General features: G+C 32.3%; 3 protein-coding genes and 1 long non-coding RNA gene across 5 annotated transcripts; 2 read left to right on the forward strand and 2 right to left on the reverse strand.

The window, feature by feature from the left end:
* The first annotated feature begins 8 nt into the window (after nt 1-8).
* On the forward strand, nt 9-3,086 carry LOC133829595 (uncharacterized). Its single transcript, XM_062259320.1, has 3 exons — nt 9-131; nt 1,148-1,711; nt 1,859-3,086. The coding sequence occupies exons 1-3, from the start codon at nt 15-17 to the stop codon at nt 2,879-2,881; spliced, it is 1,704 nt and encodes a 567-aa protein (XP_062115304.1). The 5' UTR covers nt 9-14; the 3' UTR covers nt 2,882-3,086.
* An 82-nt stretch (nt 3,087-3,168) lies between these two features.
* LOC133829598 (uncharacterized) lies at nt 3,169-4,773 on the forward strand. Its single transcript, XR_009891838.1, has 3 exons — nt 3,169-3,409; nt 3,983-4,251; nt 4,365-4,773. It is a non-coding gene; the product is annotated as an uncharacterized LOC133829598 (long non-coding RNA).
* Nucleotides 4,774-4,925: 152 nt separating this feature from the next.
* Nucleotides 4,926-7,297, reverse strand: LOC133829596 (methyl-CpG-binding domain-containing protein 2). Of its 2 annotated transcripts, XM_062259322.1 has the most exons (6): nt 7,282-7,297; nt 7,011-7,154; nt 6,000-6,598; nt 5,846-5,899; nt 5,560-5,720; nt 4,926-5,293 (listed from the first exon to the last, which is right to left on the reverse strand). In XM_062259322.1, the coding sequence occupies exons 3-6, from the start codon at nt 6,587-6,589 to the stop codon at nt 5,103-5,105; spliced, it is 996 nt and encodes a 331-aa protein (XP_062115306.1). In that variant the 5' UTR covers nt 6,590-6,598; nt 7,011-7,154; nt 7,282-7,297; the 3' UTR covers nt 4,926-5,102. The 2 variants fall into 2 exon arrangements, with proteins under 2 accessions (XP_062115306.1, XP_062115305.1); XM_062259321.1 differs by lacking the exon at nt 7,282-7,297 and having other exon boundaries at nt 7,011-7,209.
* A 3,788-nt stretch (nt 7,298-11,085) lies between these two features.
* LOC133829599 (mitochondrial import receptor subunit TOM7-1-like) lies at nt 11,086-11,689 on the reverse strand. Its single transcript, XM_062259326.1, has one exon. It carries the CDS (start codon nt 11,598-11,600, stop codon nt 11,382-11,384), a length of 219 nt encoding a protein of 72 aa, XP_062115310.1. The 5' UTR covers nt 11,601-11,689; the 3' UTR covers nt 11,086-11,381.
* Nucleotides 11,690-14,864: the final 3,175 nt, after the last annotated feature.

A 14,864-nucleotide genomic window follows, 5' to 3' on the forward strand; every position in this document is an offset into this window, starting at 1 on the left:
TCTCGTCTATCTGTATGTTGTGTTCAGTTCTCATTCGGTCGCATGCTATGAGTTACTCTCAGCTTCTTCTGCTTCCGCAGGTTGCATGTTCTCCCTGGCCGCTTCTGCAAATTCGAGCTTCGGCATTTCAGGTTAGTTGGTGTTCATGTCTCGACTTTCTCTTGTGTGCATGTACACTATTCTTGCGTGTATTTGCGCATGTGTTTTTATGTATAAGCTAGAAAACTCTTTGGGAAGCAGCAAGAAGAGTTTTTTTTGTTAACCCAGTTATGATTCAGCCTTGTGTTCTCTCATGCTATAATGGGCAATTCCCACAACCAAAAGCTGTTTTGGTATCCATTGCTGAAACCAAACTGTTCGACCTTTTGTCCAAGAGAGGATAGTTTGTTTAACTAGTCAACTTGCCCAAGTTTATTTGCTTTCTGGATATCTATGGCATTGGGAATGGATGTCAGCTCGAGTTGAATTGAGAATTCAGTCCAGTAGACCTTAAAGCATTTATGGGTTAACACCACTGCTAGGGCTTGTGTGGTGTGGTGTTAGATACTATACCATTTACCTACTGCTCTCCAACGGAGATGGAGGAAAAAGATTTTTCTTCTTGTTTTTTTATCAATTGTGAATTTTGTTGCAGAAGAAGATTTTGGTCTTACTAATGTGCCTGCTATGTCTAGTTTCTAGAGTGATAAGAGTTTGTAACTTTTGCTTCATATTCCTCGAGCAAAAACTTTGGGAATCACTAGTTGTTTGCAGGGCTAGTTTATCATAATTGTTATAAAAACTTTAAAGTTTGTTTGTCAATGGTATTATGTTAGAATGTCAGATAATTGAGGGTGCCACATGCTCTAGATTTGTATCTTATTGACAAAAATAAGTATTCCGTCAAATTTAAAGTCTTGTCTACTTCTGCTAGAGAGGAGAAAAAAAACTCCCACTTGTTGCTAAAATGTCTTCATGATTTTTAGTTTACATAAAGCTTTATTTGATAACAGTAGAACTGGGAACCGAATATCTTACATCAAGTAAATCCTTTTGTAAAAAATATATAAGAAGAAATCATACTATGTGGCATTAATGTGAACGGTATACAGATACTTTTCAATTCTGTAGGAAATTTATTTTACAATTCTTGCATAACTTGTTGCAGGGTGGCAACACAGTGCAGCCAACCAAGAAGAAAGACAATACAAGTGATGTAAGAAACTACAACAAAATTAGAAGAGATGAAGTTGTCTTGCGTGACACAGAGATATTCAAGCAGCAGCAATATAATCCTCCTCCACTTGTTACTGCATTGAAGACTTCAGCTCAACAAAATGCTGCTACTTTTCACTTTCCTGGTCACAACAGAGGGCGCATTGCTCCATCTTCATTAACTCACCTCATTGGTCTCAAACCATTTATTCACGATTTGCCTGAGCTTCCAGAGCTTGACAACCTGTTTTCACCACAAGGGCCCATTTTAGATGCGCAAAAAGAAGCAGCCAAGCTTTTTGGGGCATTGGAGACGTGGTTTCTGGTTGGAGGAACCACCTGTGGAATCCAAGCTGCAATTATGGCTACTTGTTCCCCAGGAGATTATCTAATACTTCCCCGGAATTGTCATTTATCAGCCATATCTGCTATGGTCTTATCTGGCGCCATACCTAAGTACATCATACCCGAATATGATGTTGAATGGGATATTGCTGGTGGGGTCACCCCATCACAGGTTAGTCTTAGAATGATGACAGTCATGGTCTTAAAATTTTATTTCTTTTTGATGTGTGTTTTGAAGTCTAAGATATGGCTTGGGGGGGCTTGCCACCCGTTCCCTTTACCTATGTCATGATGCTCATGGTCAGATTTTTCTTTACAGGTGGAGAAGGCAATTGAGGAACTGGAGATGGAAGGTCGAAAGCCGGCTGCAGTCTTTGTGACTTCTCCTACTTATCATGGAATATGCAGCAACATAAGTGAGATTTCTCAACTGTGCCATTCTCACAGAATTCCTATAATTGTTGACGAGGCTCATGGGGCACATCTTGGGTTTCATCCTCGGATGCCCAACTCCGCACTTCAGCAGGGAGCTGATTTGGCTGTTCAATCAACCCACAAAGTTCTTTGCTCCTTGACACAATCATCAATGTTGCATATGTCAGGGGATCTTGTAGATAAAGATAAAATCTCTAGGTGCCTTCAGGTGCTTCAAAGCACTAGTCCTAGTTATCTTCTGTTGGCATCTTTAGATGCAGCTCGACATCAACTTACCGAAAACCCAGAAGCCTTATTTGACAAAGCATTGCAAATAGCAATCGAAGCTAATAATGTAATAAGAAGACTTCCTGGAATATCCATACTTGACTCTCTGAGTTTCCCAAAGTTCCCAACTATTGACCCATTAAGGCTTACCATTGGTTTTGGGCAGCTGAATTTGTCTGGTTATGAGGCAGATGAAATTTTGTACAAGGATAACGAGATTATTTGTGAACTTGTTGGAACCACATCTCTCACTTTTGCATTTAACCTTGGAACTTGTAGAGAACACGTTGAGAGGTTAGTGTCCAGCCTAGAGAATTTAGTGTCATCTGCAGCACTGACTCAGGGCGCTGTAGGGAAGGTGGACCATGGTGTGTCTGCACCTTTTGCTGATTTTACTACAAGCTTAATTCCAAGAGAGGCCTTTTTTAGAAGTAAAAGGAAAGTAAGCATTGAAAACTGCCTTGGGGAAGTTTGTGGAGAGCTTATATGTCCATACCCACCAGGGATTCCAGTAATGATTCCTGGTGAGACTATTACGCAAAGAGCTTTGGATTATCTTTTAGAGGTCAGAAGTAAGGGTGCCATCATCAGTGGAGCTTCAGATCCACTACTCTCTTCCATAGTTGTCTGCAACAAGTAGAGCACAAAGTCCAAATTCAGCTTTATTGCAATGTATTAATCCAACTTATTCTTCTAGTTAGTGTAAAAGTTATTCATTATACATGGGCAAGCAGCAGTTTCATCAAGCAGTCTAGAAAGTAACAAGCATACCTTAACTGATGCAATAGGTTTGTAAGATAATACAATATTCTGTATAATCTCCAATATATTGTTTTGTCACAGTAGCTTACAGTGTTTCCTAATAGTATCGTTCTTTCATTATAAATTTACAAGACAGACTCATTTTTCCTCTGGTATAGTGAAGGAAAAATATCAGATACAAAATTAGGGGAAAATTTGTTTAACTAGTCAACTTGCCCAAGTTTATTTACTCTCCAGATATCTATTGCATTGTGAATGGACGCCAGCTCGAGCTGATGGAGAATTCAGTCCAGTAGATGGTTTCAAAGCGTTTATGAGCTGAAGCCAGCCTGCCACCCCTGCTAAGGCTGGTGTTGCGTGGTGTCAGACACTATACCAGCTGCTCTCTAACGGAGATGAAGGCAAAGTATTTTTCTTCTTGTTTTTTCATCAGTTGTGAATTTTATTGCTGAGAAGATTATGGTCTTACTAATGTGCCTGCTCTGTTACTAATAGTTTCTAGAGTGTTTAAGAGTTTTATCTAACTTTGCTTCATGTAGAAACTTTTGGAATTACAAGTTGTATGCAGGGTTAGCTTATCATAATTGTTATAAAAACTATATTAGAATGTCAGATAATCAAGTATGAAAGAAACTAAGGAGTAAACAAACCTCACCAGCAACTATCGATCTTAATGAAGATATCCCATGCCTCTAGATTTGTATCTTATTGAGGAAAATAAAAGTATTCATTAAAGTTGAAAGTTTTGTCTACTTCTGCTGGATAGGAGAAAAATAACTCCCACTTGTTGCTAAAATGTCTGTCTGCATCATTTTATTTTACTGGGGACATGATTTCTTACATCAAGTAAATCCTTTTGTAAAAAAATATATAAAAAGAAAATGTACTATGGGTCAATAGATTGATGTGAATGGTATACGGATGCTTTTCCATTCTGTAGGAAATGCTTATTCTATAATCCTTGCATAACTTGTTGCAGGGTGGCAACACTGTGGAGCCAACCAAGAAGGAAGGCACTCATACACCACCAGCCCATACATCTATGTTAGGAAGATATGGTGATTAATGACAGATTTGAGAATGTGACATTTAGGGAAAGTGGTGATTTAGTTACCTATTTTATTTGTTTTGTTTCTGTTTTGATTTCAGCTTTGTTTGGAAAGTTTAAGGGATTAAATAGGATGAGATGGGAAGGGTCAGGACATGCTGAAATTGATGTATTTGATCCCTAGGCTGGAGAGAAACCAGGTCTCTTGAATATCATGGAAGTGTTTCTTTATTTTTCTGCTATTTTTCTGGTTTTGTGAGATACACTACTGTAGTGTGTCAGACAAGTGATAAAGCTGTCTTGTGTGACACAGAGATATCCAAGCAGAAGCAGTATAATCCTCCTCCAATTGTTAGTACATTGAAGACTTCAGCTCAACAAAATGCTGCCACTTTTCACTTTCCTGGTCACAACAGGGGTCGTGCTGCCCCATCTTCACGAACTCACCTCATTGATATCAAACCATTTATTCACGATTTGCCTGAGCTTCAAGAGCTTGACAACCAGTTTTCATTCCAAGGGCCCATTTTAGATGCACGAAATGAAGCAGAAATTACGGCTAATCCAAGCTGCAGTTATGGCTACATGTTTCACCAGGAGACTATCTAATACTTCCCCGGTACTGTCATTTATCAACCAAATCTGCTATGGTCTTATCTGGTGCCATACCAAAGTACATCATACCTGAATATGATGTTGAATGGTCACAAAATGAGTTAGTGCTGTAGATGACACTAAATGCCTGGTAGGGTCCAAATTCAGCTCTTTCGTCCATGAATTAATCCAACTCAACCCAGATAGTGTGAAAATTGTTCGTTATACATGGGTTAGCCACAGTTCTATCAATCAGAGTCTAGAAATTGACATGCATTGGTTTATAAGATGAAATAATATGCTGTATTATTTTCAAAATATTGTTCTGCGTACTATCTTTCTTCTGGTATAAATTTACAAGACAAGATCATTTTTCCCTGGTATAGCAAAAGAACTTGGATCAGATACAAAACTTGTAAACAAAAAAAGAACAGGAGGGTTCTGCTGATCAATAGTTCTATTTCAAGAATTGTGGCCCAGGGCTGACATTTGGATCGTTACTATTAATATCAATCGGTGAAATGTGCGTCGCTTGCTTCTTTGCAGGTCGATCATGAACATGATCGAAAATTGAGGGAGGAAGCCGCCGCGGCATACCAAGATGCAAGCCAGTAGAGCCATCTGGACTAGCCCATGCTAAGGGATTCACTGCAGAAATACCAGATATTATCAGCTTGGTATCAGCTTTTGCATATACTATGAAGCAAAGACAAACAAAGGTGTAGAAAGGCCGTTCATACAGAAAAATCTAAGCAAACAAGAAAAAAAAAACAAGAACAAAAGCATTGCCATTGCTATGGCTGATTTCCCTACTGCATACTGTGGTTTATCTGCAATTACAGTTAAATTTGGTTCCAACTTTGCATTGCTTTATCATTTATTGTGGAGAAGAATGCAGTTTAGTTTGTGCATACCAAAACTAGGCCTAAGACGCCCATTGTCATCATCAGAAGAAACCGGTAAACGAGCAGGGCGTTTCCTCACATAATTATCCTGCAGCGGCTTTGGGATCTGAAACGAAAATTGTGACAATGTTACTCCATCTCTTGTGTACTCTGGATGTTCCAATAAATACCTACAAAATAAGATCAGCAGGAAAGAATGGTATACTTTTAGAACAGAGTAAATGCTTCCCAGAAGTTAATGTCAACAAGATATAATGTACATGTGAATCTAAAATTATAGCAAGCAAGGACATACTTTTGGACTTCCACCATTGATCGAAGTCTCCTTCCTGATGGTGCTGCATAATACCTGAAAATTTTTGTAAGCAAATTGTTAGACTGCTATGTTGATGGGCCAAAGTTCTTATAGATAGTTAATAGCAAACATCAAAGGAGACAAGGATTCATACACATCTGCAAACTTTGTGCTTCCTTCACTTCTAATCCGCAGCAGTCGTTGCCATCCAGGAGGGGGGCGTGCGATACTCGGCTTATCAATTGCCCAAAGCCTGCTGCCATCTTGAACAATGTCAGCTGGATCATCACACGAAATATCAGGCCGCCATTCGCGAGCAGTTTCGCAGGAAAATGGTTGCTCTATAATATGTTCGCGAATTTCTTCATACTTCTCTTTGGTTGGAATGAGCCTCCATTTGAAACAAGTTGCACACTGAACAGTAAAAGCTCCCACAGATGGCAAAACTCTTTGGTTTGATGGACCAAAGTATCTTCGAAATTTTCGGGGCTGACATGGATCAGGCTCAGGAACAGCTACAATTGCACCTGTATTATTAGGTGCAGGATCATAAAGCACCATCTGCTTAAAGGCATCCTCACTGGACTGGCCATTTTCATCATCAGAAGACAATGAGGATGAAGAGGAAACATCTAAAATCTCCTGAAGATTGCTGCTTCCCTGCCCCAAGAAACTCGGTTCATGAGGTAATTCATTCTCTGGCTTCTTAAATTTAACTGTTATTTTTGGAGGTTGTGGCCACATTTAGAACACCTGCATAGAAAACAAAAAAAAATCCATTACCAAAAATTCATCTCTTTCTCTCAACTTTTGGCCATAATAGGTTTTCTGTCAACTTAGGTTGTTCATAGATAAACATAACAACGCACAAATATATGATAAAATCTGACTTTTCTCATATATGAGACCTTTTATCCTTACATACACAGATCTAAGCTACAAAAATAGAAATACCCATTTCTTAAAACAAGAACCAGATGTCATAGAAGTACTCAAAATTTCCCAGATCACTCACCAAAGGCCAAAGGTTATAACTTTGGCCATTATTATGTATGAAACAAGAAAGAAAGAGATCTTACAACAATACCCAGAACCAAAAAATCGATGATCAGAGGAAAAGTGATGAACTTGGAGAGAGAGAGAGAGAGAGAGAGAGAGATCTAACCTTGGTGGTATTGTTAAGCAGAAAACTGAGGGCACAAGCTGTGTCCGAGAAAACTATGGGATTTTAGATTGATTTATTACAGTACAAACTTCGAAAGCTTCAACCTTTTCAGCTTCCTTTGCTTTCATTCTCCTCTTGTTTCGTCTGGTACACCAAAGATAAATACATAAATAAATGATAATTCTTTTTCTTTTTTTTTGACAATTTTAATAATGAAAAGAAAATGATGATACATAGTTAAGAATAGACTCAATCGTCATAAAAAATTTACCAATAAATTTTACTGAGTGAGCATAAATTAGATAAGTGTCTATCATATGAGTTGTGTGTGTATTAATTGATACATTCATTGGCCATTAAATCTACACCAAATATCTCCAATATAGAAAGTATAGCTTTATTAAAAAAAATTGAATAAAGGTTTCTCTATAGAAAAATGGAGATGTTTTTTTGGGCCAAAATAGTCTAAGGAGTAGTTTTAGGGTATAAAAGTTTCAATAAGCCATTTTGGCCCCAAATTTGTGTACCTATTGAGACCTTTTTTTAAAAAAAATATATAAATAATTTGCATTTATTTGTGCAATTTGAGTTAGGGTATTTGAAATTTTGTGCAAACAGCTCAAATCAATTAAATCACTCAAACCAAACTGAATAAATTAGTAAATAACGCAATTTAGATAACCCTACAAAAATTCAAATCACTTAATCTAATAATTAGGTGGGTAGCCCAAATAAACTGAATTTTTTTATACATAAATTATTTTAAAAAAATAAAAATATTGAAACTCTATATTTTTTAAAATGAATTTAGAATATAATATTTTTAAGAATGAAAGATGTATGCTTTACTTTTAGTTTATTAAATTTAATTATTTGAATAATATTAAAGATTCATTTAAATAGATTAAACCAACCAAATTGCGTTAATTCTTTTTTTTTTATTTGGGTGGGTTGCCCTCGGATGTTTGCAACCCAATATTTATATTGGGTTACTTAACATATGTTATAATCCGACCAAACCAACTAATGTACAACTCTAATTTGAGTAATTGAAATATAGAATTTTAACCATCAATGAAGTTTAGACCATAAAAAACATATATAATAAAATAGTATTAAGCAAAATTATATAATATACTAAATAATATAAAGAGAAATACAAATGGATAATAGATAATAAAAGTGAAATAAAATAAATTTGAAAGAACATATAATACCTAAAATTGAATAAAAATGAAATTAAACTTGTGACCACCCATTGTGCAAAATAAAAGAAAAATAGTGAAGGTAAAGAGACTTCTATGTTATCACTAACAAAATGAGTAGTTAGCTAAAGGACTTATAGGTAAAAAAATTCATCAAAGTCTACCTTAATTAAGGTCATAATATTTGATAATCAATAATGATATGAAATTATATAATTAAATATATTCGAACCATATTTGAAGATAATGTCAACCATTCATAATATTGACAATTATTAAAAATTGATTTAAAAATAAAATAAAAATCTAAACAATCATAGCTAAACTAAATTAAACCGTGAATCCAAATTCGAAGCCTCTCTTCGTCCTCGAACAAGGTTGAACGGAGTTGTGACGACAGTGCAAACCCAGGTCTCCACCATAAATCCAGATTTGGTTCCTCTCTTCGTCCTCGAACGAGGTTCAGCAAGATGGAAGGTATTTAGGCGGGGTTAAGAGAGAGAGATGATGGAGGGGATAAGGTGGTGAGTAGTGGTGATCATGGATGGTACGATTGAAGAAGAGGAAGCATAAAGAAGTCTCAAGATGGCGGGAGAAAAAATGAAATAAAGAAATATACTTTTCAATTGTTATAAAAATTATTGTTTAGATTTTTATTTTAGTTTTAAATCGATTTTTAAATTTATTTATTTTTAATTTTAAAACTAATGAATAAAATTTTAATTATATATTTATATTTTTTGTATTTTTAATTAATTAAATTTTAAGGGCAATTTTGCTACCAAATTTTGTTATTAGGGTATTAATTATAAGACACAACATTAGAATTTGGACATGTCAACAACACATGGCCCAATAAAGTAGAACCAAACCCAATAGTAGAAATTAGACCATATATCCATTTAAATAATCTACTTTAATTTTTACCCATTATTTTTATACCTCTTCAATTACATGGTTTTTTTCTCCTTAAACACACTACAATTAGAATACATTTCCAATTTTACTATAATATAATACATATAATACACATTACAACAACACTTAGAATTGTAGTCAAATAAGGGTAATTTGGAAAATCTCATAATAATAATGGGTAAAATTCAACTAAATATATTTAGTGCATAATTTTAGTAGACTACTCCTCAAATTGGGTAGTTCTCAACTTTTCCCAACCTAATAGCTTCAACAAAACTTTAGCAAAATGATGTTTTGCCACCTAAATTTCTAAATGGGGCATAAATATGACCATCCCTAAAAAATAGCAAATATCTCTATAAAATATTTTTCATAGCTTTTGCCTAACTAGTACCATAGCTGGTAGTATTGTAGCTAACTCAAAAACAACCCACAAGAACTAAGATTAGTATGCTCTTTATTTATTTTCTTATTTTATCTACTTGTTAATTTATGAAGTGAAACTTTACTCTGTCACATCAAACTCTCTTTATCTTTTTTTGTTTTTTTAAGGGGGGAAAAATCCCTTATAGCAAGGACTTGTGAATGTGTCAAGAGGAACAAGTTAAAAGAAAAAGCACATTATGCACATAAAACATTGGAGACCTAAGCACAAGCTCTAGTAGTTAGAACATTAGAGACATGGTTAAAGATGATCATTTGCACCCATGAAGTTGATGACATTAGTGACATTTTTATGCTAAGAATATTAGATCTTTTAAAAAAGAATCGTGTGAAGTGAATATTGCTGTGAATTTTTATGATAAGATTGCTCATTATAGAGCTATGTTGTGGTCTCCTTTCACAGCATATGAGATAAACAAATATGAATTACAAGTAATGCTTCAAAAAATCTGCCATTACATGGTAATTGCAGTAAAAGAATTTTCATCAAACACCAGAAACAAACTCGGGAGGACTAACGCAAGAGAGGTAGCTCAAATAGTCGGGCAATGGTTTGCTCCCTCAAGATCCGAGGGTTACCTACATAGCAATTGCTATAGTTTCTTGAAAACTCGGAAGGGCTCGAACCTCAAACCTTATGAGGACAAACCACATTCCCAACTATTTGAACTCCTCCTCTTGGATTAGCTCTACTCTTGTTTTTTTTTTTAAAAACATAGTACTTCACCTTTCACAAGTTTTTCCCATCCAATCCACTATGAAGCAAAAATAAACTTGTTCAGCTAGAAAATCAGAAAGGTTTGCTGAGCAATGAGCATACAAAACAACCAAGGAGATTAAGAACATCTAATATAATAAAACATCTGTTAAAACCTCATCATATAGACAGATGACACATTTAGCTAGACCTAGAACTAGCTAACAGTATCTAGAAACACAAATCCAAAATTCCATAACTCCATTCCAGCTAACTCTGGCTTTGCTTAACCTTACAATATTTAAAGATTTGAAAAAGAAAAAAAAAATATCTGCTATGCAGTGGACTTGAAAATACACAAGGGTCTGAACATTTGAGCTACTCCCATTCCAAAAATACTAATTAATTTTGATTCACAAATAACAACAAACCAATAATGGAACTATTAATCAAGACAAATATATAGAAAGAGCAATACATGAATATGAATATGATACAAACAAATCCAAACATTGTGCAAAACTAAGGACTTACTATCATTATTGGATGTTCCTCTTAGCTACTCCATTCCAAACACATAGGTCCCATTTGGTTGGGGTGATGGAATGGAGACAGTGGAATAGCTTTTCCATGGCAATTCTTTCAAAAAATGAGAGAAAGTTCATTCAATGGACAATGAAAATTTTCATTCTATTCCATTCATTCCCATTCCTCATTTTCCTAATTGAATTTAATTCACAAACAAGAACAACCCAGTAGTGGAATTATTAATTAATGAATGAATATGATACAAATAAAACACTATGGTGCATAACTAAGAACTTACTATAATCATTATTGGATGTTTATGTGTTTATTCAAACAATTTCTCCTCATCCATCTCACTAATTCCCTCAATCATCCAATACAAGCAAAAGAAATCATGTAATAAATCGAAATACATATTAAAAATCTAAACTTTTTTGTTTCACAAGATCCATTACACAAAATAGAAAACCTAAATCATACTATTGGAAACGAAGTCGAATCGACTAATAGGGAGATACCCATAACAGAAAATCCCAAATTGAAACCTGGGTTACAAAGGCGAGAACCGCTGTGACCAAATCAAACGGGGCTGAGAAGCTGAGAGAGGTGAGGCTTTGGCTCGGAGTTCATGCCGATGATGATCACAGCGGGAATAAAGCCGTAATGAACAATGACCTTGGCCTTCTTCACAGTCCAAGTGGTCCACTCCTTGAAAGCCTGAATGGTTGATTGCTCATTCGAGCCCTTTGACCCTTTGGTCGTCTTTCCCTTTCCCTTCAGAGCAACCCTCGACGCCATTTTTGGTTTTTCTTCTTCCTAAAACCCTAACAAGAAAAAAGAACTAATTTTTATGATTCGAGAGAGAGTGGGGAGAGAGAAAGAGAGGCTTATAAATATAATTAGGGGTTATAAAGAAAATAAATATATAAAAAAGTAATTGGGAGAGATGTAAAGTTTCCTCTAGTAAAATTTTTATTTTTGAATTTTTTAAACACAAAAATAAAAATATAATTCTTTTTTTGTTTCCTTATTTTTAGAAAATAAAAATATATTTGGTAACTATTTTTGTTTTTTTATTTTTAAAAACAAAAAATAATAATGATAATTTTTATTTTTGTTTAACAGGTGTTGATTTGAATAAGAGAAGAAAAAAAAAGTCGGTTTAAAAAATTTTTGAGAGTTAAAAAATTCTATTTTCAAAATTTAATGAATTTCAATTAAAATTTAAAAAAATAATAAATAAAAATAGAATTACCAAACACATTTTATGTTTAATTATCAAATTTTTAATTAATTAAATAAAATTATTTTTTTAAGTGTTACCAAATAACACCAAAGTAATTCTTTATTATTATTATTAGAGAAATCGGTGAAAATAACCAATTTTTTTTAAGTGATTTTGTACTCTGACCTACTTTTGATAATTTTTTGCAAAATAATCTCTGTCTAAAATTTGACCAGTTGTCTAAATTTTTCGACTAGCTGTCTAAAATTTTCGATAAGGTGTTTGGATTTTTCGACCACTTGTCTAAATTTTCGACTAGCTGTTTAAATTGTGAGATGTCATTTTGCAAAGAATTATTAAAACTAGGTTAGAGTGTAAAATGACTTTAAAAAAATAGATCATTTTGCCAAATGACTTTTATTATTATGATATTTGACTAAGGGGATTATTAATGTTGATATGCTGATAAATGTGAGTTTATCAAAAGTTGTTAGTTTCGGTTAGATTTAACTTTTTTTATTATTTTCTGCCACCGTTAGTTTTAAGGTCATCTTATAAATAAATTAAAAATAATAAAGTCATATAAATAAAGTAAATAAAAATAAAAAATAATAATAAATGACTCATAATAATTTCTCATCACATATTTAAAAAAAAAATTACTCTATCAATTATGTTTTAAAAACTATAACAAAAAAATATTTATGTGTTTAAATTTATTATTTTATTTCTTTCTTTTATTAATTATTTATCTTATCACTTGATATATTTTGTTTATCCAAATATATGTAATAGTGACATAAGATATAAATATACACATTTTTTTTAGTTTTTTAATGAGAAATAATTACTCTAACTATTAATTAAATAATATGTATTTATATATAAAATTTGTTCACTTTAAAATTGTTTTAATTAAATAATTAAAATTTGATGAAATAAATTTTTTAAATTCATACTTTTAATTTAGAATTTCCTAATATTTTATTATATTGAATATTTTTCTGAAAGAAAATTAGAAAAAAAAGTATTTAATTTTAAAAATCACCATATATAATATATATATAAATCAAAACATAAAAAAAATACCAAAATTTAAATTATTATGAACATTAAATTTTAAAATAATAAACAACGTCAAATAATTTACTTTTAAACTAAAATGCATTAAATTTTTATATGTAAAAAGTGTGTATTTAACGGATTATTCATTTAACGATTTTTTTAAATAAAAATTATGATACTATTTAAATTATAGACAATGTTTTAGCTTATTTTTTTTTTAAATATGTTTTACTTATTTAAAATTTAATTCATAATTAAAAATATAATAATTTATCAATAAAATTAAGCAAGCGTGCATTACACATTGCTTATACCTAGTATATATAATTTTTATAACATTAGGGACATTATTATTGCACCCTAATTATTACCCTTATTCAATTTTGACCACTAAATTTTTAAAAATTTAATGTTTCGGCACAAATTTTGTTTTATTTTATAAATTGACCACCAAGATAACTATTATTTTCAACCAAAATCATATATGACTAATTTTTCAATTAAGTATTAAAGTTCATAAGATTTTTTTATATTAATTGAATCACATTTTTCTAGCAATAATGCCATCTCTAATATTATTTTTTTATTGTTCAACAATAAAAATAAAAAAGAAACTTTTTTTTAATTTTTTTAGGTACTTAAACACAAATAATTAGGGAGATTATTATTTATTGTTTTGGCACAAAGTTTGTTTTATTTTATAAATTGACCCCAAAATAAAGTACATGAATTAAAATTCTCACTTGAGTTTAAATATATAACTGCTATTCAACCAAAATCATAAATGAGTGTTTAAAATAATTTTCCAATTAAGCATTAAAGTTCATAAGATTTTTTCAATTATTTAAATCACATTTGTTTAGCAATAGTATCATCTCTAATATGTTCTTTTTTTTATTGTTCAAGAATAAAATTAAGAATCAAATAGTGATAAACTTTTTGACACTTTTTAGGCACTAAAACACAAATATAATATAAAACCAAACTACAAATGTTGGGACCAAATAAAACTAATATAGAAAATTAATGATTTTGAAAGTTCTTGCATAATATGCTACACAAATAGAAGTGGGGAAATAGTGTTCAATTACACAAAAGTACACTTTATATGGTCGAGTATAGGCAGACTAGACCCATGCTTAGGGCCCCACACTAAAGAGCCCCCAAATTAAAAAACAAAATCACTTTTCACATACAAAAAAGTTTCCAAATTATAGAAAAATATCATTTTATGTGTAAAAATTGAAAAAAAAATTCTATATTTGTTTTGGGCCTCACCCATCTTAGGCACGACCACATTTGAAGTGGGTGTTGTGTTGCTATTCTTCGTAACCTCGTTTATAAATGTTTGTTTTGAGTAGTTGAGGGGCTGATTGGTAGTTAATTCAAAAATATAATTTTAGAAAATTATTTTCAAATCAAATGATTTAAAAATATTGAATTTAAAAATAAATTATAATTTTTAAAGATCTTGAATGGTTGGGTGTTTTTAAAATTTAAAATCCATAGAATAGAAAAAAAACAATAATTTGTTGTTTTCTCTTTTGCTGAAGGATTTTAACTTAGTTTTCAAAAATTGTATTTTTTATTTTCTAAAACAAGTGTGCCAATCAAGTTTTCATAGGAGTTTCTACATTTTAAATTCTGAAAATGATAAAACTATTTTTGAATCCACTACCAATCACATCCTGAGTTGCCTTAGAAAATGTAGATGAACTTAGAATAGAGGTAATATTAAACTCTTGCGTAGAAAAGAGTTCGCTTTACTCTTA

The sequence above is a fragment of the Humulus lupulus genome, chromosome 4 (genome assembly GCF_963169125.1).
Source record: "Humulus lupulus chromosome 4, drHumLupu1.1, whole genome shotgun sequence".
Classification (NCBI taxonomy): Eukaryota; Viridiplantae; Streptophyta; class Magnoliopsida; order Rosales; family Cannabaceae; genus Humulus; species Humulus lupulus.

Bases quoted from the DNA above. Each gene is read 5' to 3' on its own strand.
- LOC133829595 (XM_062259320.1), top strand. From the start codon at position 15: ATGTTGTGTTCAGTTCTCATTCGGTCGCATGCTATGAGTTACTCTCAG. The intron at 132-1,147 runs GTTAGTTGGTGT...AACTTGTTGCAG, and splicing joins TTCGAGCTTCGGCATTTCAG to GGTGGCAACACAGTGCAGCC. The intron at 1,712-1,858 runs GTTAGTCTTAGA...TTTTCTTTACAG, and splicing joins GTGGGGTCACCCCATCACAG to GTGGAGAAGGCAATTGAGGA.
- LOC133829596 (XM_062259322.1), bottom strand. From the start codon at position 6,589: ATGTGGCCACAACCTCCAAAAATAACAGTTAAATTTAAGAAGCCAGAG. The intron at 5,721-5,845 runs GTATGTCCTTGC...CTTATTTTGTAG, and splicing joins TCAATGGTGGAAGTCCAAAA to GTATTTATTGGAACATCCAG. The intron at 5,294-5,559 runs GTATGCACAAAC...GTATTTCTGCAG, and splicing joins GCGTCTTAGGCCTAGTTTTG to TGAATCCCTTAGCATGGGCT.
- LOC133829599 (XM_062259326.1), bottom strand. From the start codon at position 11,600: ATGGCGTCGAGGGTTGCTCTGAAGGGAAAGGGAAAGACGACCAAAGGG.